The following is a 21320-nucleotide window of genomic DNA, read 5'->3' as shown; positions in this document are numbered from 1 at the left end:
AACATCTCTGAATGGACCCTCCACGGGTTCTGTGAAGATCCTCTTCCGGCCCATTCACCCTTCCACCTTGTTGGTTTGGCTCTTTTAGGTTTTAGATGGTTCGAGATTTTGGAGTTTTCATGGAGATCTAGGCAGGATTTCTTTTTTTTTTTTTTTTTAATTAAGCTCTTGAAAAAACAGACCGATCAACCATTGACTTCTGAGGTTGTAGTGATCAAAACTCTTGCAGGTGTCCTCAGTTAACTTATCAAAGATTTCAGGTGAGACCTGAGAACAGCAGGTCCAGATGAGTCCAGTTGAAACTCTGCAGCAAACACCAGTTCCATTACACAAGAGTTCTAGATTTAATCTTGAACCTCTATGAAGCAGCTCGGAGGGACAGTCTCCTGTGATTCCTGCAGAGATTAGCAAACACCAGACCTTCCTCATGTGTGTGGTGTGAGAGCAATGCCTGACCAAGGCCTTAGACCGATGATGGGGGCCACCAGCACTGGCACCAGAACCAGTCTCTGGCTTGTGAGAGTGGGGGCCTCCAGTAAATGGGGGCAGAAACACAGAACGCTGTTTTATACACAAATGTTTTATTTGATTAAATAAATCCTTGATCTAAGAACAGAGGAGGTGTGAAAAATGAGGGAGGTGGGGGATACTGAGGGGTTTGGATCATCAACACAGACAGAGAAAGCAGACACTTAAAGAGGAGCCCACCCCCGCTGACACCCCCACTTCTTACAGCAAACACTTCAAAAATAAAGTAAAAAAAACAAAAGCGTACAGACTACACTTCTTCTGTTCCGTCTGGGTCTCTGGTCTGGACAGAGGCTGACACTAAAAATAAAAGTGGGCCTGCAGTCATGGCAGACTCTCAGGGAAGGGAGGTGGCTATATTTACAGGACGTACTCCAACTCATAGCGCACGTACACGTTCTTGTCGTCGTTGTAAACCTGCGGATACTGTGCAATAAGGGCGTCCTGGGAGCCGATGTAGATGGAGTTGTAGATCTTCCAGTAGACGTCTCGAACCTTTCTGGCTGGATGGAACAGACCCTGCAGAGACAGGAAACAGGCTTTAGAACCACAACCAGGAGTATCAATGTAGTAGATATCAGAGGCCCTCCATGGGCCTCACCTGTAAGCAGTACTGCAGCATGCGGCACGGGCCGAGGGCCACCCGGAGCCCCTCTAGGGCCCCCATCACTGCCTGGATTACGTGAGGTGAGGTCTCGAAGACGTTGGGCCACACATAGTTCAGCAGGTGGTTGAGGGAGTCCTCGCAGCCGAAACCGTACACACCCAGAGACATGTGTTGGACCACAGCGCTGGCCGTCTGTCTGTGGACCAGGTCCCTGTGGAGCACAACAAACGGGTCAGCACCAGCAGAGCCAAAGCTTTCAGAGCAGAACACTTGGATGCATTCATGTCTGAAGTGGAGGCCCTGCCACTGTCACTAGTAGATATGTCTGGGTTAATAAAATCAATTAACCAATTTGAATCGATTTAATCTTAATAGATCAATAATCGATTCATAAAAATGCAAATCTATTTAGCAAAAAGCTAGAGTCTGCTAGCTTGATGCTTATGCTTAATGGGATTTCCCATAGGACGGCTAATGCTAACGCTTGGTTGACCTAAACATACATTCTGACTAAATGAACATCTTTGTAGACTCACTGACATTAATTTTCCAAACTCTTTAAAGTAAATATTTTTAAAGTAACTATTTGTGGTCTAAAAAATAGTTTTTGTCCTCATACTTTCTTCTTCTTCTGGAATAAGGTGTAATCCTATAGCGCGATCGCCACCTAGTGTCCAAACTGAAATGCCCTCCAGAAGACGGAGAACAATGCTGTCAGGGGCTTTTGCCCTTGGTAGGGCTTCCCATGGCAGACAGGTCCTGGGTGACGAGCCAGACAAAGAGCGGTTCAGAAGCCCTTTATGAACATCGAGACCAAACCCCGGGCATGGAATTTGGCTCTTGGGACATGGAATGTCACCTCTCTGGGAGGGAAGGAGCCTGAGCTTGTGAAAGAGGTTGAGAGATACCGGCTAGACATAGTTGGGCTCACCTCCAGGCACAGCCTGGGCTCTGAAACTCAGTCCCTCGTGAGCCCCCAGCTCAGCCGCCAAGTGTTGGAGTTCACACCGGTGGACGACAGGGTCGTGTAACTTCGCCTTCGGGTGGGGGACAGGTCTCTGACTGTAGGGGGACTCCGTCATCCTCTTGGGGGACTTCAATGCCCATGTGGGTAATGACAGTGGCACCTGGAGGGGCGTGGATTGGTAGGAATGGCCTCCCTGACCTGAACCCGAGCAGTGTTTTGTTGTTGGACTTCTGTGCACGCCATAGTTTGTCCATAATGAATATCATGTTTGAACACAAAGGTGTCCATCAATACACCTGGCATCAGGACACCCTAGGCAGAAGATCGATGATCGACGTTTCAGGCAATATCCGGCCGTGTGTTTTGGACACTCCGGTAAAGAGAGGGGCAGGGCTGTCCACTGATCACTAACTGGTGGTGAGTTGGATTCGCTGGTGGGGGAGGAGGCCGGAAAGACTTGGCAGTCCTAAACGTACTGTAAGGGTCTGCTGGGAACGTCTGGCTGAGCCTTCCGTCAGGGAAGTCTTTAACTCCCACATCCAGGAAAACCTCAAGCAGGTACCGAGGGAGGTTGGTGACATTGAGTTCAAGTGGACCATGTTCTCCACCTCTATTGTCTCTGCTGCTTTCCGGAGCTGCAGTCACAGGGTCTCTAGTGCCTGTCGTGGCGGCAACCCCCAAACCCGGTAGTGGACACCGAAAGTAAGGGATGCTGTCAAGCTGAAGAAGGAGTCCCATCAGGCCTGGTTGGCTTGTGGGAGTCCAGAGGCAGCGGACGGGTACCGGCAGTCTAAGCGAGCTGCTGCCCGGGCAGTTTTGGAGGCAAAAACACGGTCCTGGGAGGAGTTTGGTGAGGCCATGAAAAAGGACTATCGGTTGGCTTCAAAGAGATTCTGGCAAACCATCCGGCGCCTCAGGAGGGGAAAGCAGTTTTCTGCAGGCACCGTTTTCAGTGCAGGTGGGGATCTGCTGACCTCAACTGGGGACATTGTCGGGCGGTCTAAGGAATACTTTGAGGATCTCCTCAACCCTGCTGACACGCCTTCCGTTGAGGAAGCAGAGGCCGAGGACACTGGGGTGGAACTGTCCATCACCCAAGCTGAGGTCACTGAGGTAGTCAAAGAGCTCCTTGGTGGCAAGGCTCCAGGGGTGGATGAGGTTCGCCCCGAGTACCTAAAGTCTCTGGATATTGTGGGAGTGTCTTGGCTGACACGTCTCTGCAGCATTGCGTGGCAGACAGGAACTGTACCACTGGACTGACAGACAGGGGTGGTGGTTCCCCTTTTCAAGAAGGGGGACCAGAGGGTGTGTTCCAACTATCAGGGAATCACACTCCTCACCCTTCCTGGGAAAGTCTATACCAGGGTACTGGAGAGGAGAGTCCGTCCGATAGTCGAACCTCAGATTCAAGAACAACAGTGCGGTTTCCGTCCTGGTTGTGGAACAGTGGACCAGCTCCTCACCCTCTTCAGGGTGCTGGAGGGTTCGTGGTAGTTCGCTCATCCAGTCCATATGTGCTTTGTGGATTTGGAGAAGGCGTTCGACTGCGTTCCCCGTCGTGTCCTGTGGAGGGTGCTCTGGGAGTTTGGGGTCCGGGGAGCCTTACTGAGGAACTGTCCGGTCTCTGTACGACCGGAGCAGGAGCTTGGTTCGCATGGCCAGCAGTAAGTCAGACCTGTTCCCGGTGCATGTTGGACCAGGAACAGGTCTGACTTACTGTTGGCCATGCGGTTCACCGGTTCTGTTCATAGTCTTTATGGACAGAATTTCTAGGCGCAGCCAGGGGCCAGAGGAGATCTGGTTTGGGGACCACAGGATTTCTTCTCTGCTCTTTGCAGATGATGTTGTTCTGTTGGCGCCATCAAGCCAGGACCTCCAGCATGTATTGGAGCGGTTTGCAGCCGAGTGTGAAGTGGCTGCGATGAGGGTCAGCCCCGCTAAGTCTGAGGTCATGGTTCTTGACCGGAGAAAGGTAGTTTGCCCTCTCTCCGTGGGTGGAGTGCTCCTGCCTCAGGTGGAGGAGTTTAAATATCTTGGGGTCTTGTTCATGACTGAGGGAAGATCGGAGCGTGAGATCGACAGGCGGATTAGAGCGGCGTCAGCCCTTTTACGGTCGCTGTACCGGTCCGTTGTGGTGAAAATAAAGTTGAGCCAGAAAGCGAAACTCTCGATTTACCAGTCGATCTTCGTCCCAGTACTCACCTATGGTCATGAGCTCTGGGTCGTGACCCAAAGAACAAGATCCCGACTACAAGCGGCTGAAATGAGTTTCCTCTGGAGGGTGGCTGGGCGCTCCCTTAGAGATAGGGTGAGAAGCTCGGTCACCTGGAGGGAGCTCGGAGTAGAGCCGCATCGAGAGGATCCAGTTGAGGTGGCTCGGGCATCTGATTCGGATGCCTCCTTGATGCCTCCCTGGAGAAGTGTTTGGGGCATGTCCCACTGGGCAGAGGCCCCGGGGAAGACCCAGGACACGCTGGAGAGACTATGTCTCTCGGCCTGCCTGAGAACGCTTTGGAGTTCCCCCCAGAGGTGCTGGAGGAAGTGGCCGGGGAGAGGGAAGTCTGGGCATCTTTGCTTGGACTGCTGCCCCCGTGACCCGGATGAAGCGGAAGAAGATGGATGGATGGATGGTAGTAGATTATTAATGTATTCCAAACAAATGTGAATAAATATGTAAACTCTAAATCGAATTGAAGAATCGAAATAATAGAAAGAAAAAAATCATAATCAAATTGATTCAGACTCTTGTGAATTGAATTGTTTCTGGAAATTATAATCAATATCTAGCCCTACTAGAAGAAAACCGTCTCAGCCAGAAGTCCTGACCCCCCAAGCAGGTTCACCCTGAATACAACTGTGTGTGGTTATGAGCCGTCCCTGATCAGAGTGGAAAGAGTGCTGATCTCGTGTGACAGAGAACACGGTCTGCCCCACCTGTCCATCAGCGCGTCCTCCAGCAGCGGCGTGACAGCGTAGATGTAGTCTTTGCCCATCTCTCCGATGTACTCAAACAGGAAGGAGAGAGACTTGAGGACGCCATTCTGCACGTTCAGCTCAGGGACTCTGTACTCGTTCATGAGCGCCGGCAGCACGGTGAAGGGCGAGCACGTCTCTGCCACAATGGCAATGGCCACGGTGGTGCAGACCCGGTTCTGGCGCTCCTGCACTTTCAGGTTGTTGAGCAGTGTGGCTAAAACGTCGTGAGGGCTGCGAGACAGAACCGGGACAGGTTGAGTTCAGGTTCAGTGGTAGACAGCCGACGGTGGACGAGCGCTCACCCGATGGCTTTGGCGATGTAGCCAAAGGTGTTGACAGTGGCTCTGCGGATGGCCTTTTTGTGAGCCTTGAGGAGCTCCAGCAGCTCAAAGCAGATCCTCATCCACTCCCTGGCCGACACGTACTCTGCCCCCCTGACAAGAAAAGGAAACATGCATTTACCCTTAAACACCAGAGCTCCAGTGTTTGTGTTCTTTGATTTACTGCAACTTTTCAACTGTTACCACAATAATTCTAGTAGATTCTGAAGGAGAAAAGCAGTTAGTTGAGTCAGCTTTTAGCCGCTTTTCTCCTTCAGAATCTACTAGAATTATTGCGTTAACGGTTGAAAAGTTAAACATGTTAAAGATTTTGAGTTTAACGCCTCAGGTGTTAAAGGAAACACCTCCAGAGCCAACGGACCTGTCAGCGATCCGGCCCACCAGGTCAATGCAGTTCTCCTGGACCTTCTCATGCCGGTTCTTCAGGATAGGGGTCAAGCGAGGAAGAAGGTCTTTAATGGGAGGGGTCATCTTGTGCATTCCTGCAACAAGAACAAGAGTCAGGATCTTCTCTGCAACCCCAAATATTAAAATGGAGCATGAGGAGAGGCGGCGCACCAATGACGTTAACGATGGCCTTGAGTGCCCCCAGGATGCTGCCCAGAACCTCAGGGTACTCCTCTCCCAGGTACTCGTATAACACCACCCCCAGATGGCCCATCAGCTTCTCCTGCAGAGGGACAGCAGAGCAGGGTGAGGGAGGCCTCAAGCCTGAGCTGCAGGTTTATGGGGGGGCGCCTACCTCCTGACAGGTCTTCATGACCACAGCTGTGCGTGAGATCAGGTCCGCCGCCTGCTGCCGCACTTTGGCAGACTTGTTGTTGAGACGCCACAGCACTGTACCACAGATCTGAGGCAGGTACGGCTTCACACGTTTGCCCAGCGCGTTCACCACGGTGCCAAAACCATTCAGCATCACTGAGTCCTGCAGACACACAGAAAGTTAACCAAAGCCACCCAAAAGCAGGAGTCAGTGCCAGCCACCCGTACCTCTGTGGTTTGCTCCTGGAAGGCGTACAGGATGCCATCGATCAGCTGCTCCTCCAGCTTGTGGTCGATGTCAGCTGCACCCAGATTACCCATGATCTTCTCGATGGTCTCCATCACCATCTTCCTGTACTGCTCCGCCTCGTCTTTCAGGTCGTCCACGATGCGCGAGATGATCTCTGCTGCCCCCACTTTGTTAGCCAGCTCTACAGTGGTGTCCACCAGCTGGAACCGGACACACATCAACAGAACTGGTTAGTGCACCCCCTACTTGCTACAGCTCCCCCTACTGGCAACAGCTGGAACTGTTATTATGTTTCTTATCTTTTAAACCTTAAAAAAAAAATAGATAAAAATAATTCTAATGATTTACATTTTATAAAGGTGCTGCGCCATGAAGACCCTTCATGTTGAATATCCTCATGCACCATGACCTTCAACTGCATGTATCTTAGCTGCTCACCTGTCTATAGTTGCGTCTGTCCAGGGCCATCCTGTGCTGCCAGAAATGCTTGAAGAACGGTGGCAAAATCTCTGTCTTGATGTAATTTGCTTCCACGCCATCTGTGCCGCAGCACTGTTTCACCACCTGAGAGGCAGGAACACGAGCCCGCTCAGGTTCTGTTCAGCATCAGAGTGTGATCAAAGCATGTGGTTCTGTACACTCCACCTACCTTCAGTACAATCTTCTTCATCTCCTCGTCAGGGGACTGGAACTCCCTGATGAGGATGAGCATCACCTCTCTGGTGTAGTAGTTGGCATACTCAGCATCCATCAGCGGGATCAGATAACCAATGGCTTTGAGGAACGCAGCCAGACCCTGTGGACCGAGGACAGTTAGGCCGTGACCAGACCTGGTGCTTCTGTCCTCTGCTTCCAGCAGACTGGCCCTGCAGTGGACCTCGGCTGGCAGCAGAAGCTCCTTCAGAGTCACTATAGCAAGCAAACATTCACACTGCAGCCACGCTCAGGCTGAGTGCTGGGTGTGATCTTGCTGACCGGATCTTCACTTCCCACTCAGCAGGACTCACCTTTCCTCTGTGCTGCCTGATGCCCTTCCACAGTGGCTTCAGCACCGAGTCGAAGGACTCGATACCGTAGGGGGTAGCGGCTTCAGCGAGGGCAGCAATAGCCAGGGCACTGATGGTCCTCACCTTCTGCTGCTCATCCACCAGACCTGCAACAGAAAGCAGTCTCAGGCTGATCTGTGGAGGCTCACACTTCCTACCCAACAGAACACGCACTCCATCTGCCAGCATCTGCTCAGGTGTCACAACAAGGACCACTTTCACTCCACACTCTACTCAGCAGGAAGATCCCACTCTTCTTCCACTTTCTCAGACCAAACAGTTCTGTTTACGCAAGAGGTCCATAACTTTTTCCCTTTATTCTGGAGGTAGAACATCAAAGATCTTCACTTAAGAGAAACAGCGGACTATGTTCTGAACACAGCTGCAGCTTCGCCCTCATCACAATGAAACTATGGAGACTAGAGAGGCTATAGTATCATTGTTGTCGTGAAATGTTTCACCATTTCACTGAAAAATTGTAAAAATGTGAAGTGACTAGACCGAGGTGCTACAACACCAAACAGTTTCACTACAACAGGATGGAAGACCTTCTGCTGGTTTTGTTGTGGCGGATTCACTTTTTTCAGACTAAAAGCTCCTTCTACAGAAAGAAAAAGAGGGACCTTTTCCCTGCAAAGGGGGTGGGGCTTGAGTTGGTTTAAGCCAGCTGCATTAGTGAGTTGATTGCTGCCGGGCAGCACTGACCGTGCTCAATTATCTCCACCAGGCTGCGCAGGTGAGGCAGGATGGCGCAGCCCATGAGGATGGCGATCTGCTGCACGATCTTGATGCCGGTGTGCCGGGCCTGCCAGGACTTCTTGCTTTTGCAGACAGCTTTGAGGAAGGGCAGGAGCGAGGGGATTCCCAAAGCCGAGGCCACCACGGCGAAGGCTCGGGCTGTCGTGTTTCTCACGTATTCGTCCATGTTGTCGATGTCAGGCCTCATGGTGGAGATCATAGTGGCCAAACCTGCAGCCTGAACGCATCAGAGAAGTTCAGACACATGCATGTAAACACAGAGGTGGGTGTGACCAGCGGGTGCAGGGTGAGAACAGGCGAAGCATCAATGCCCTGCCTGCATGCTCTCATGCTGGTGTCACTCTGGCGAACGCCTAGCCCTGTCCTGACCACAGACCGGTCAAACAGGCGAGAAAGGTTCGCTAACAGAGAACTGACAGGAAAGGCCTTACCTTGGCCAGGTTGGAGATGATCTCTCGCCCTTCAACTCTGGCATAATAATCTTCATCGATGAGCAGGGGCTCGATCACCACCAGGATCTGAGCAGACAGAAGCCCGTCAGTTCAGTGCTGAAGGCCCAGCAGACAAACGTTCAATGAGACTTACCTTATGAACGTACGGTCGCACCAGGTCATCCAGCTTGTATAAGATGCGATCGATGACTTTGACCAGCAAGTGGCGCTCCTGGTCCTCCAGTGTGGGCGACATGAGCAGCGGCAAAATCTGGTTAAAGAGCGGTCCTGCTCCAAATTCACGAGCTTTATCTGTGATCTGACGCAGAGCCGCCTGGAACAGAAGAGAGAGAAGATGGAGGCTCAACTTCTGTCACGACTACACAAGCTGCAGATGATGACCAGAGAGCAGAAAAACACAGCAAAGCATTGATGCTGCATTACTGCAGCTGTGGGGAATTGAGGCAGAATATGTACAAAACGATTTGCTGGATTTCTACCTGAAAATGCATCTGCTCATTTCAGGTGAGACTTTACAAAACAAGGAGCCTGTCAAAGCAAACCAGAGTAGGATCAGACCTGCCAGTTTTCTTCCCTGAAAACCCTCCAGCTGAACTGGAAGTGACGGTCTGGATCTGCAACTCTGCTGGACGAGCAGCAGAAGTTCCTCAGCTCCACCATGAACCAGGATGAGAACATGATGGGAGCAGCCCCACCCCCAAACCAAATGAAACACACACCCACCTTTCTCATGGGTGGTGTTCCGTTTTTGATCTTAAGCAGCAGCTTCATGATCTTCCTCTCCTTCTGCTCTTCAGGGCTCAGTGTGGATTCGTCCACCTCCACCTAACATCGACACAGACAGTTACCTCCACAGAAGAGAAACCCCTCACAGCCCCCCCCCCCGTCCAGCCGGATTCTCACCAGGAGTTTGTCAAAGTACTGGATGTCATCGGGTTTGAGGAATGGCAGGTTCCCTGAGGGCTGGTCGTTCATCTGCTTGGTGGTGCGGTCCTCCACCTGCATGTGAAATCCCGTCATCCCTCCGATGGGGGTGGGGGTAGCTGAAAGTTTCCGGGCCGGAGTGCGGATCGGCACGTATCCTGCTGGAGGAGGCAAAACCTGCAGAAAGAACTCAGCCGTGAGACCACTCACCCCAACAGATATCAGATTATAAACTAGTTTAATATGAATAATCTAGTTATGAGTTTCATTTTTTTTTTAACACATGGAAATGTGTAAAACCCACAACAAAAACTGAAAACAATGTTAGAGTGAGAGGACCAGAACTGTGCAGCCTGTGAGTGGACTAGCCATCATGGAGCTTCTTATGACAGCTTCATGGCAGTTTCGGTCTCTAGACCAGGATCAGATTTTTATGTTTTCATTTCTTCTTGTTTCCAACTATTCTTGCATGAATGTGGTTAGCCCCTAATTGTATAATGGCGTGACTCGGGATGCCAGACAAACCTTGTATCCCTCAGGGAACATAGCGTCCAGCTCCTCGTCTGTGAGCGGCCGGTTCCTCTCATCGATTTCCCGCTCCCACCTCCACGCCTGCAGCTGCTCGGGGGTCATGCTCATCAGGTGTCCTGAGGGACATAGCGGCAGCTCAGTTAGAGCACAACCACCTGCTGGGAGAGGCTGAAATGGGGAGGTTAATGTTTACCTGGGGTTGGTGTCGCCATGTTCATGGCTGGAGTTCCTAGTGGGGTCTTTCCTGGGGTCAGGAGGGGGGTGGAGGATCCCATCTGACTGGCAGGAGTTAGATCCCACCGAGACTTTCTCTTGCTAGCTCCTGGCGTTGGCGTCTCCCCCACAGACTCTTCTCCTCTGTCTGTTCGGGGGGTTTCAGCCCAGCCGCTCCCGTGCCCCGGGGTCTCCCTCTCTGTCTTTGGAGTTTCGTCCCAGCGGTTCTTCCGAACACTCCCAGTGGCTCCTCCGTGGCCTGGTGTGGCGTGGCCAGGAGTGTCTCTGCCAGGGGTGGCGGCACCAGCAGGGGTGTGGCTGGGGGTGGGGTCCCACATACGGGAGCTGGGGGTGGCTCCAGGGGTCTCGCTGCCTTTAGGACGACCAGGAGTCTCATCCCAGCGGCTGTTTGAAGGCGTGTGAGCAGGAGTGTGTCCTGGAGTCTGAGGGGACCAGGAAGATCAGTCAAGGCAGAACCACTTCAAAACCATCAGAAGTCTGGGTGGGGAGGGGGCTCACCTCAGCACTGGCATCAGCTTGGTCCCAACTGGACACCTTCTTGGGTGTAGAATTGGAAGGGGTTTGGTCGGCCGTCTGGTCCCAGCGGCGTTTTCGTTTTGCCACGGCCTGGGAGGCAGCAGACCCGTTGACTACTTTCAGGTCCCCTGACTTGGCCTTCTCTGCCAGCTGCTGACGGATCTCCCTCTGCAATTCAATTCACAGGAGGTCAGAACACTTCACTGCAAGGACACAGTTCAGGAAAAAGTATCTTCTACAGAGTTGTATGTTTCTGTTCAAACAAGGCGTTTCTGAAGAGATTCTCCCTCATGCAGGTCTAGTTCTGCCAGGATTCAGCTGGACTTAAAGATTAATTTAGAAAAGACTTCTCTGGAAGAGTTGGCTTAAAGTACAGAATCCTGTTGGGGGAACTGTAGCTGAGGAGGACAGTAAACATGTCCATCTTTCCCTCTGCCAAGGATTGTAGGAATGATAAGATGCTCTCATCAGTGGACAACCTTTAAAATCATTTCAAAATGAGATCATTCAATAATCGTAGAATAATCTTAGAAAAATACCATTTAGATTGAGATGGTAGAATTATTTTAATATAATGTAGAAATGACCAATGTCCATCACAGCTGACAACACACATGTGATGCAGCAGAAACTGATCAACCATCATTCAAGTCTTTGAATTGATCAGTGATGTGACCATACAGAATGTTCTAATAATGATTATTTTGTTGTGGGGAAAAAAAACTTTATCAAACTAAAATCTGAATGGATTAGACATGTTTTTTTTTTTTTTTACATATATTTAATTAACACTTAATTATCTTGAAGAAACACAAGGAATCTGGAATGCCAGTTTAGGGATGCCAGAATTAGTTGATTAGTCACGACTACGTTGATTGTTAATCGTTGACAACTAATTTAAAAGTTAACATATCGGTTGTTTTTTAATCAAGAGAAAAAGTGCTGTGTTTGCCATTGACTTTGACACACATGCACACTAGTGCTAATCCAGGTCAGCAGTGATGTCACAGGAAGTTCTAGGAAGCCTCGGGTACCATAACACGCCAACAGAGATTGAATGTGGGAAACATAAGATAAACAAAAGGAAAAAAAAGTGTCCAGAGCAATATCTGTAAGGCAAAACTTGTGTTTGATGGCATCACTACAGCGATGCATGTACACCTGAAGAGGAAGCATGTTGTGATTGAGTATGCTAACGTTGAAGAGTGAGCTTCTTCTAGGAAAGCTAAGATTAACACAGAGCAAACTTATACTTACTCCTACTGACTGACACTAGGGGTGTGCCAAAATATCGATATTGCGATATATCGTGATATTTAGTCCTGCGATCGATTCTCGATGGGTTCTCACCAAGTATTGATATTATATTTTCATTTAAAGAGGCTGTAGCGCTGAGCATCTGAGTCACGCGCCGGAACTATGGGCGCACTGCGTCGGACATTTAATAGCGATGCACGCGCTTGTTCGGGAGAAGCTCCGGTGAGATTCAGGCTCTGTAGCGCGTGTGTGAAGCATGTCTACCTGTCAGCATTTATCCTCCATCTGTAGGAGATCCAGCCGGTAAGAAGTGACTTTGTCTGAGCGCTAGAATGTCAGCGATCACTTACTTCCTGTTTGCTGTGGGAACTGAGCGCGTGCTTCGCAGTTGTTTGTGTACACTTCAGGCACCGTCGAAATTTTCGTTTTCATGCACTTCAATGTTTAACCTGCTGCTGTACGGTGTAACTTTGGTAAATTTATAATGTGATGTTTTCAAACAATGTAATTACTTGTGGCTAATGTTAATTTAAAGTAATTCTTAAATAAAAAAGCAGGATTTGATGTGTGAACTTAAATAAAAATGTATTTAAAATAGAGTACATGAATTCACTGTAAAATTAAGGAGGTTGCTAATTAATTGAAGCACTTAAAATTATATTTATTGCCATTATTCTGTGTGTTTTAAGGTTTTTACCAACTGCTGACTGACCAAATGGAAAATAAAGATTGGAAAATAATCTCAAGTGACAGTCTGAGTAAATCAGCCTTCATTTTTGGATGCTCAGCCCTTTTCAAGTGAGAGAAAAGTGTACAAAAAATTAGTTCAATTTTGAGAGAGGCTGTAAAACATATTCATCATCCTTTGGTGTGACGTTCTTTTAGAGGTAGATAGCTGTCGCCACTTGAATTATTTAATTTTTGTTCTGTTTACAACAATTCTGCACTAAGTAGTGTCACTGCTGATCATGTTTACTATTGTTCACATTGAATTTGACAGATAATTCCAATTCAGTTGTTGTCAATGCTTGTCAAAGACATAGTATTACTGATTTCAGCAATGTTGCACAAAAGTGTCTATAATTTGTGGCACAAAATAAGAAAAGTTGTTTATTATGATTGTGTTTAAGCTAAAAAAGATAAATAGGGATATATTTTCCCAAAAAACATGTTCTTCTATATAATGTTAGTTATTAGAGATGATTTTTACCAAGTATCGCAGTATCGCGATATTATCGATATCGTGAACCATGTATCGCGTATCGTATCGTGAGGTACCCAGTGATTCCCAGCCCTACTACTGACAGCTGTAAATATAACATTAGTTGTGACTATTATATAGGCCTCAGTGAGCCGATATTTTGAGTGTGTTTATGTGCTTTACATGTTTTTAAATTATTTTATACATCTTTTAATATAAACCTTGAGGCTTTACCAAAAAAAAAAAAAAAGTTGGCTTTCATTTTGTTTTTTGTAGTTTATTCAGATTGCCAACCGCATTGATTCAAGTCTTATTTCAATCCCAGAAACAAATGAAGTCATTAAAGGTTTAATTAACAATCATCCTTAATGTCTTTATTTCAAGTTAGTTTAAACACGTTGAGCTTAAAGCAAATGAAGAAAAGGTGTGTTTTACATCCAGTTCACGCATGACCCGATTAGTCGACTAACATCAACAATTGATCTGTGACTAATTGACTATTGAACTAATCGTTTGTGGCATTCCTAGTCCAGTTCTATGTCAAGTCAATGGCTAAGGTGAGGGCTTCATACGTAGCAACGTCCCTACGTGGACTCTTACCTCCTCTTTCGACAAGTTCTGCTCCAACATGACGTCTACGTACGACCTCACCTGCAGCTTGGGGTCTGGCGTTTTGCCCCCTGCGCGAAAGAGCACCAACAAAACAAAAGACACTCATCAGGTTAGACTGCAGACACCCACACACAGCAAGCACAAACAGCTAACCCTGACTAAACAGATTTACATTTGTGTTCCTGCTCTTTTACAGCATAACAATAGCTGAATTACATACAAATATGCTTTTCCTGTTTACATTCTAATGAAAAACAAGAAGATACATGGAAAAGTTGAGGTTGTGTAGTTTCTTTAAGTGGATTAAGAAGTATAGCCATCACTGATGCAGGGCTCCTGGGCTGCGCTCCTCAGAATACGTACACTTTCAGTGCCAAGGGTCCTTCTGCAGTCAGACTTCAACCGGCAGAAAAGAAGCCTAGAAAATTTCTCTTTACCATTAGTAACACTTTGGAAAGGGTTTGAAGTCACACACAACAGTATACCACCTGTGTTGAATGATTCACGGCACTCAAAGAACAATGAAGCTTCTTCAGGTCAAACTACAAAACCAGGCTCCACTTTGCAGCTTCCCAATGACTTAATGTAGCAGAAAATGAAGTCAAAATAGGCAGGTTTCTTCCAACATCAAAAACAGACTCCTTACAGCACTGCTTAGTTTGTACTCTCAGATCTTTGACTTCTTTTTCAGCACAAACAAAGACATGCAGCCAAAGGTTTTAAATAAATGGTTGGTCTCTGAAGAACCAAATCAAAGAGGCTGCTGGGGGTTGAGGTTTGCTGTAGCTGCGCTGATTCCCCTCACAGACCCCCAAACAAGCAGCCAGTGGACCCTGACCAAACTGACAAGTGCACAGTGTCCCCATAACCTACACAGGATGAGTTGCTGCACCCTTAACAGAGTGCAGTACAGGACTGGCAAAGCAGTACTGCTGTAGGAGAGAAATTAAGGACAGTTAGTATGGGCCTGTGGTATTGGTGTACACAACGTTTCTTGATAACATTTTGCTATTTTACAGACTTGTAAAATAAAAATATATTTACAAAACAACTTGGAACATGCAGGTTTCACATGACCTAAAGCACACCAGACGGCCCCGGGCCGGTCAGTGGCAGCGAGGCCTTACTGTGAGCGGCTTACAGCTGCACTCACAGTCACTGCAGAGGCTCACCCTGAAAGCTGGAGGTGTTCGGAACTAATGTGCTTTGGGTTTAAGTCCAGCTTGAGCTCCTGCATTACCACAGGACACCTGAATGTCCACAAACAGGGCAGGTCAGACTTTAAAGGGGAAAATTTAAAGCAGCGTTTTCTCAGAGCACTGCTTACTGAAGTAAGAAGGTGCTGCTGAGCAAATGCCTCATTGATGGTTCAGATTCAGGAGGGTGGGCGACTGCGCCCCCATGCACGCTGATGTGCCGCAGATAACCCACACATGCTACCCACTGTGGAGTTGTTAACCCTTCGACCCATGTCTGTTCACTGCAGCCTAAGCGCTTCTGCCCTCCTGCCAGGGATCAAACCCTGTTACCCAGCTGTCAGGAGTGTAACAACGGAAGGGTTGAGTCTACAGCACTGTGGTCGAAGGGTTGAACAGAAAATCTACCTGGATGAAGCCACTGGCTTTCATGGAAGAGTCATAAGAACCATCAAAACACAGAAACAGAACAAAGAAACGACAATGAGGCAATGAGTCGGGATAAAAAAGGAGGGACATTTACCATCTGCAAAAGGGTCAAGGCGCTCGGGTGAAATGATCATCTGTCTGCGACGAGCTTTGTATTCATCTTCCCGATCCGCGATTTTCTGCGGACGATGCTCTGCAAATGGGTCGTACTGCAAAATCAAGACAGATATCAGGCTGTGATTTGATGTCCCGGAACGATGGTGCGCCTCCTGCCACGTTAATGAACACTTACGTGGTCATCTGACTGGGGAATGGAATTGAGCATTGCCACGGGTGCATGGTAGCCTGGCTTCTTCTGCCCCAATAAGCTTGTTGATGTGTCATCTTCATCATCCTAAAGACAGAAAGAGACACAGGTCTAGTCAAATCTCGCCATAGTGGCAAGACTCTCCTAGCTCACACAAGACACAAGCATTCAGGAGCCCGGCTCCGCGGGAGCAGGCTGAAAACTGCAGGTCAAAAGTCTGAACAGACTACTTACGTCTTCCTGCTCATTGGCTGCGATGGAAGTGACATATCCGGCAAAACGACTATCACTGCCTCCATAGATCTCCTGGTCGTAAAAGCCGGTGGAGTCCAGGCCCACTCCCTGACCTCCATCTTGCTCTTTGAGGGAGGCTTTCATCCCCTGGATCTCCAGGATCTGTGCCTCAATATCTAAGCATACAAATAAAAAAAGTATTAAAAAAAATACATTCAATTTAAAAAAAAAAAAAAACAACAAAAAACTCACAAGACTATAAATGTTTAGTCTTGTGAGTTATTTTATTATGCGTTTAATGTTCTTAATCTGCGTTTGTGTCTATGAGGGTTTTTATGTTTTTTCTTTACACTAAGAAAATAAAAAACAAGAGTAACAGAAAGCTTAGAGCTCAGAGAATGTGGTGCCATGACGTAATGCCATGATAATTATTGACATTACGGTTTTCAATTAATTTATGGTCTGCATTTTCTATTAGTATATAAGTTAGACAATATTTCTCTATGATGTCTCGTATTATCACAGGAGGAGAAGCGCAGTGGTTCATTCTAACACATTTGAAACCAGGAAAAACTAGTCTACAGACTAGTGAGGTTTATAATAACCTGGGAGGCTGAGGGTGAAATGTATTTGGATGTAGTGAAGGCACTTTCAGCCGTCAAATGATATAACTATGACACATGAGGAAAAACATTCTTTAATTCGGAATACAAACATCTTTATTCAAATAATGAACCATAGGAAAAAGTAAAACTCTCCTGTTTTGTTTGTTTTTTAATCAGATAAAATCTAAAGTACGCTAACGTTATTTCCTTCAATCAAACAAACAAATGCTGTATTCAATTGTTTTTTTCGCTTAAAATAACACTGAACATCACCTGTAACTTGGTCATTATTGTAGAAAGTTTAGACACCCGAAAACCCCTGATATCTTTAAGTAGTGTAGGTCCGTTTAGAATAAACACATGTACGGCTCTCTTGCGGCAATATCTGCTTCCCGATGAGCTAAACGGCCAGCTTTTCATCCGAACACCGCAGACTGGTTGTTATGGGATTCTTTCCCACAGGACCACAGAGACTCGATTCGGATATCATTTTTCCAGGAAATCGGTTTTCACTGCAAAGCCAAATGACTAAATATGTGCTAAAAAATATTAATTTTACAAAACAAAGAAAACATTCAAACAACTACAGACATAAAGCCAACGAAATATAGCAATACAAAGCACACAGCGAACGGTTTAAACGCAGTGATATGAAGTGTTTCACTGTAGCACGAGCGCTGTGAGGCCCCAGATAGCTTGCTAGCAACCGGCGCCATTATGTAAAATGTCCGCGTTGCGTCGTCACAGGCCGCATCGTTTTTTCATACTTTTTTCGGCCACGAAGCACAATTTAAAAGATCAACTGACACCACAAAAACCCCGAATTAATTACATATGCGATGGAGATAAAAACGACCACGATGCACAACATATTCACAGATTTTGGTCATATTTTACCTTCGTGTGTTTTGGCGATCTTCGCCATCTTGACGGTGGTTGTTCGAGACTGACACAGGAAATGCGTCACCTCTCCTTCCGTCTCTTCTAGCTGATCCCCGACAGAAAAACAGTTTATTACTATTTATTATTATTATTATTATTATTATTATTATTATTATTATTATTATTATTATTATTATTATTATTATTATTTGAAGTAGACCATCAACTTTGTAACTTGTGAGAAAAAAATCTCCAGAAAGTTGTTCGCACATGAAACCAGGACTTTTACCAGCGAAGTTGTTGAAGCATGTGCAAATTATTTGAAGGTGTTAAAAACACACAATTCCTGCTTTAAAAGCACACTGTCTGCACTCAGAAGTGGATGCAAGAAAATACATTTCTTATAAACCCTAAAATCTACTATAAAAAACACACTAACAGTAAACGCTTTGTATGATTGTGACAGTGCTCTAACGTGAGATTTACCTAAGCATGAGCAGCTCACATTAAAAGCACACTGAGTCTGCCATAACTATAGAGATTGTTATTGTTTGATGATATGGATTTGAAGGACAATCAAATTTAAAAAATAGGGACTTTAGAATGTGCATCTATTCATTTTCTAAACCTGCTAAAATCCCTTTTGGGGTCACAGGGTTGCTAGAGCCTATCCTCACCTATGTTGGAAAGTTTGTAGGTCCACATTTAGATAGAAAATCCCCTCACAGACCCCCAAACAAGCAGCCAGTGGACCCTGACCAAACTGACAAGTCCACAGGAAATATAGTCACCATTTGTCTCATAATGCATTCATTTTAGCCATGGGAGGAACCTGGAGTGCCCGGAGAAAAGACTCACATCTTTGAGGACAACATGCAAACTCTAAACAGAAAGGACCCAGCTGGGATTCAAACCAGAAATGTGTGCTATGAGGCAGGAGTGCTAACCACTACACAATTGAGCAGCCACTTAAAGTTGACATACTGACAGATTTCTGTCTGGGTCTTCGTCCGTGGTGCTCTGCTGAAGACCGCTCAGGTGTTTATGCTACAGTCAGTCACAGCTTCAGAGGAAGCTTAACATGTTCCCAAGCTCCACCTCATGCACGTGTTGATAAAGGTTGGACTATGGAGGGCTATGGAGCACCGTGTCCAAAAACCTAAACAGCTAGAGCTGATCATGACACTGAAGTCCTGCAGGGCTCTGAGTTTTAAACCCTGAGAAGAAGGCCCTGGACTGAAAACAGAATAAACCTACATCAGCTAAAAGTGTGTTCATCCAGTTGACCCCACTTTTAACGTAAACATGCCAAGGGTACAACAAGGGTTAAAGTCCCATTCCATCTACATTGTTTTCCACTGTAAAAGTATCTCCAGTGGTCTTCTACTGATGACTATGTACTTTTTAGCCCAAACAATAAAAACCTGTGTTATTTTTTAAGACAGTTTCACCAGAGCAGTATGGAGTCTGGAAAGAGCCAAAATGAAATAAGTATGTACACTATTAAATAAATAAATAAATCGGTCATTAAATATTTAAAAGTGGCAATAAATAAATAAATGTTGAAATCAATAAATAAATGTTGAAATAAATGTGGCAATAAAATATTAAAATGGAACATTTAAACATTTAATGACATATTTGTTTATTTCATTGTCCCTTGCAGGTTAAAAGAGCCAAATTGAAATAAATAAATTTAATATGAAATACATAAATACATGTGTCATTAATTATTTAAAAGTGGCAATAAATAAATAAAAGTTTAAATAAATAAATAAATGTTGAAATAAATGTGGCATTAAAACATGAAAAGATCTCATTTAAGTATTTCATGATGTATTTATTTATTTCATTGTCCCTTGTAGGTTAAAAGAGCCAAATTGAAATATATAAATAAATGTGTCATTAAATATTTAAAAGTGGCATTAAATAAATAAAAGTTTAAATAAATAAATAAATGTTGAAATAAATGTGGCATTAAAACATGAAAAGAGCCATTAAAAAGCACTTTTTAACATTTCATAATATATTTATTTATTTCATTACTTAATGACACATTTCATGAAACAGGAAGTGGACACACCATTCAAATGCAATCTGTCAAACTCTGCCGTCAAACTCAGTGGGCGGGCCTAACTCTCATCATCGCTGCTCCATTTCTCTGGCCTGCAGTGTTGCCAGATTGGGCGGATTCCCGCTCAATATGGGGGTTTTTGGTTCTAAATTTGCGGGCAAAAATGGCTTTAGGCGGGTAGGTATATCTTGGGCAGGCTTAGGGTCGATTAGGCGGTTTTTATTTCCTTATCATAAGAAAGTAGCGGACTTAGTTAGGCTGGGTGGCGATCAGACTTCCACTAATGTTCTATGTTCTGAGGCTCAGTGAACGCACCAGGAGGAGAAGCTTCATGGTCCTGGGCTCTGTCGTTGTTGAGGGGATTGCTGCCTCGCCTGCCAATAAATGTGTTCAAAAGCTTTGGGCTCGGTGTGGGAGGGGCTTTCTGTTCATTTTTTTAGCGTGATGATCATTATATTGAGTGGTGTGTTTACAGTAGTCCTGTCTTGGCTGGTTTATACTTCGAACCGACTCGTAATCGCTCAAGTTGTTGTGGTTGCGCGGAATTTGACACCTGCTGGTGACGTCACAGACGACTGGAATTTTACACCCCGTGTGCAATAGCTGGCTGATCGCGTAATTTAACTTGAATTTATTTCAGCGATTGGAGTACGCGACTACGCAGAAAACTGTCCAGAAAAATATCTTTGAACATTGAAAATGATGAGTGTTACAGAACGGAGGCAATGTCCATAGAAGAACATTAGAATACTGCTCAATATGAAGAGATTTTTTCTTCTCCAGAACCAAAAACTGCACGGCGACAGCGTACTTAATGATACCGATGAGAAGTGTCACTCTGTGCCTTAAAGACAGGAGCGCGCTTCTGCCTTCATTGAAGAATAAACTCCTTTTCGTCCGCTTGAGGGAGCACGGACACGCATGGACACGCGCACACTCCTCCCTTCATGTCCGCGCTTCCTCTCCACGCTCCGTATAGGGCCTGGTCGCTGACGTGGGAACGCTCCCGTTTGCACACTGCATTCAGGGTTATTTGGCGAGCTCCGTTCCCAGCCAGGTACTCTCCCATGCCGCACAAAAGCGGAAACTCCGTGGGGAAAGGATCCGGTGTTAACAACGGTGCCGCAGAAGTGGACGGAGAATACATTTTTATTTAGCGAACCTAACAAAAGTTCTTCGTTTCACCAAAACAATGTTTACAGCGTGTATGTGAGTGAGGTGTCAGACAAAACTTTAAAAAAGAAGATTCCCGAGATTCTTGAGATCAACGGTCCTGCTTTGACGTCCTGTCCATTAAGAAAGATCACAAAGGTCTCCATTACTGATTTCGACTACACCAGGCCAGAGCAATGGAGCAGCGATGATGAGAGTTAGGCCCGCCCACTGAGTTTGACGGCAGAGTTTGACAGATTGCATTTGAATGGTGTGTCCACTTCCTGTTTCATGAAATGTGTCATTAAATCATGAAATAAATAAATATATTATGAAATGTTAAAAAGTGCTTTTTAATGGGTTTTTTCATGTTTTAATGCCACATTTATTTCAACATTTATTTATTTATTTAAACTTTTATTTATTTAATGCCACTTTTAAATAATTAATGACACATTTATTTATTTATTTCATATTA

At 46.1% G+C, this 21320-nt stretch overlaps 1 protein-coding gene across 2 annotated transcripts; it reads right to left on the bottom strand.

The window, feature by feature from the left end:
* Positions 1 to 562: 562 nt before the first annotated feature.
* sf3b1 (splicing factor 3b, subunit 1) lies at positions 563 to 17659 on the bottom strand. 2 transcript variants are annotated; one of them, XM_024260508.2, is made up of 24 exons: positions 17632 to 17659; positions 16130 to 16305; positions 15881 to 15982; positions 15683 to 15797; positions 13952 to 14031; positions 10876 to 11061; positions 10337 to 10799; positions 10138 to 10259; positions 9592 to 9789; positions 9412 to 9513; positions 8822 to 9001; positions 8668 to 8754; positions 8183 to 8453; positions 7439 to 7584; positions 7081 to 7227; positions 6870 to 6995; positions 6410 to 6631; positions 6162 to 6344; positions 5978 to 6089; positions 5781 to 5901; positions 5381 to 5512; positions 5037 to 5309; positions 1130 to 1346; positions 563 to 1047 (listed from the first exon to the last, which is right to left on the bottom strand). In XM_024260508.2, the coding sequence occupies exons 1-24, from the start codon at positions 17657 to 17659 to the stop codon at positions 889 to 891; spliced, it is 3948 nt and encodes a 1315-aa protein (XP_024116276.1). In that variant the 3' UTR covers positions 563 to 888. The 2 variants fall into 2 exon arrangements, with proteins under 2 accessions (XP_024116276.1, XP_024116277.1); XM_024260509.2 differs by lacking the exons at positions 15683 to 15797; positions 15881 to 15982; positions 16130 to 16305; positions 17632 to 17659 and adding an exon at positions 14327 to 15583 and having other exon boundaries at positions 889 to 1047.
* Positions 17660 to 21320: the final 3661 nt, after the last annotated feature.

The sequence above is a fragment of the Oryzias melastigma genome, linkage group LG21, assembly GCF_002922805.2.
Source record: "Oryzias melastigma strain HK-1 linkage group LG21, ASM292280v2, whole genome shotgun sequence".
Classification (NCBI taxonomy): Eukaryota; Metazoa; Chordata; class Actinopteri; order Beloniformes; family Adrianichthyidae; genus Oryzias; species Oryzias melastigma.
The sequence above is the reverse complement of the archived record's forward strand: the minus strand, read 5'-3'. Positions and strand labels throughout refer to the sequence as shown.

Excerpts from the sequence above, each read along its gene's own strand:
- sf3b1 (XM_024260508.2), bottom strand. The coding sequence starts at position 17,659 with ATGGCGAAGATCGCCAAAACACACGAAG. Across the intron at positions 5,310-5,380 it reads TACATCGCCAAAGCCATCGG|CCCTCACGACGTTTTAGCCA; the intron begins GTGAGCGCTCGT and ends TCTGTCTCGCAG. Across the intron at positions 1,048-1,129 it reads TGCTGCAGTACTGCTTACAG|GGTCTGTTCCATCCAGCCAG; the intron begins GTGAGGCCCATG and ends CTGTCTCTGCAG.